This window comes from Eimeria mitis, genomic scaffold, assembly GCF_000499745.2.
Source record: "Eimeria mitis Houghton genomic scaffold, Emh_scaff4619, whole genome shotgun sequence".
In the NCBI taxonomy this organism is placed as follows: Eukaryota; Apicomplexa; class Conoidasida; order Eucoccidiorida; family Eimeriidae; genus Eimeria; species Eimeria mitis.
This window is the reverse complement of record NW_013572926.1, coordinates 3,428-4,625: the sequence shown is the minus strand read 5'-3', so window position 1 is coordinate 4,625 and position 1,198 is coordinate 3,428. Positions and strand designations below refer to the sequence as shown.

The window sequence follows — 1,198 nt, the reverse complement described above, 5'->3', positions numbered from 1 at the left end:
AGCAGGAGGAACAGCAGCAGCAGCAAGCAGCAACACGGGCAGTGCGCTGCAGCAGACCTTCGCAGCAGCGCTAACGGCTACACAGCGTCTCAGCGCGGCGTGCTGCGTCCACAGGCCGGATGCAGCAGCAGCAGCATCAGCAGCAGCAGCAGCCGTATACTGCAGCTGAGTGTTTCCGCCTCGTACAAAGCCGAGAGGAATCTGCTGACTCAGTTGCCTCCTTCGAGACCTTCGCCCCCAAGAAGCCTCGTGCTGCAGCAGCAGGAGAGGGTGCAGCAGCAGCAGCAGCAGCAGCAGCAGCAGCAGCAGCAGGGGGCGGGGCTGGTGGGGGGTTGTGGGGCCCCCTGAAGAACGAAGACAGAGACTGTGCTGCTAGCAGAAGCAGCGGAGACTCACCGCTGCCTGCTGCTGACTATAAGAGCAGCAGAACCCCAGGCGTAGCCTGTGCATACACCCCAGGCAGCACGTTGCTGCTGCCCCCCCCAAGAAGCCTGCAGGTATCAACAGCAGCATCAACAGCAGCAGCAGCAGCAGCAGCAGCAGCAGCAGCAGCAGCGCGGCGAAATCTGGGGGGTCCGGGCTCCCCTGGGGCCTTATCAAAGCAGCAGCAGCAGCAGCTGCTGCAGCAGCAGCAAGCTGCTGGTAGCCCACGAGAAGCTGCTGCTGCAGCACGAGAAGCATACATTGCTGCTGCCTCGCAGCATATGAGTGAGAAGTTCAACGCAGAAGCAGCAATAGGTGCAGCACAGAACGCAGCCTATCAGGCCCACATAAAAAAGGTACAGGACGTAGCCCCCCAAGCAAGTACACTAGCACGGCTGGTGATGCAGCAGCAACAGCAGCAGCAGCAGCAGCAGCTGCAGCTGCAACAGCAACAGCAACACAAACAGCAACACCAACAGCACCAGCAGCAGCAGCAACAGCAGCAGCAGAAGATCAGGGGGGGCCTCTCTCGCAAGCTCTTCGGTAGGGGCCCCCTCACCGACACCAAAACAAGTAAAATACCCATATATGATGCTTCGTCTCCCCCCCCTATATACGAGGCAACCCCAGACTGATATCTGGGGGCCCCTAGGGGGCCCCCCTGGGGGCCCCCCTGGTGGCCCCAGTAAAGAAATAGATGGACTAGGAATTAACTATTTTAACGAAAACAAAAGAATGAACTCGCAATAACAAAAGTATTGGCGTTTCAGTCTAT

The 1,198-nt window shown here is 58.8% G+C and overlaps 1 protein-coding gene across 1 annotated transcript in view; it reads left to right on the top strand.

Annotated features, from left to right (window-relative positions):
* Window positions 1-119: 119 nt before the first annotated feature.
* The window catches only part of EMH_0076610 (uncharacterized protein), a gene marked incomplete at both ends in the record, with an annotated part of 3,514 nt that continues 2,435 nt past the window's right edge, over window positions 120-1,198 (top strand). Inside the window, one exon of the mRNA XM_013499740.1 lies at window positions 120-996. Coding sequence (XP_013355194.1) covers window positions 120-996 — 877 coding nt within the window. The remainder of the gene's footprint in view (window positions 997-1,198) is intronic.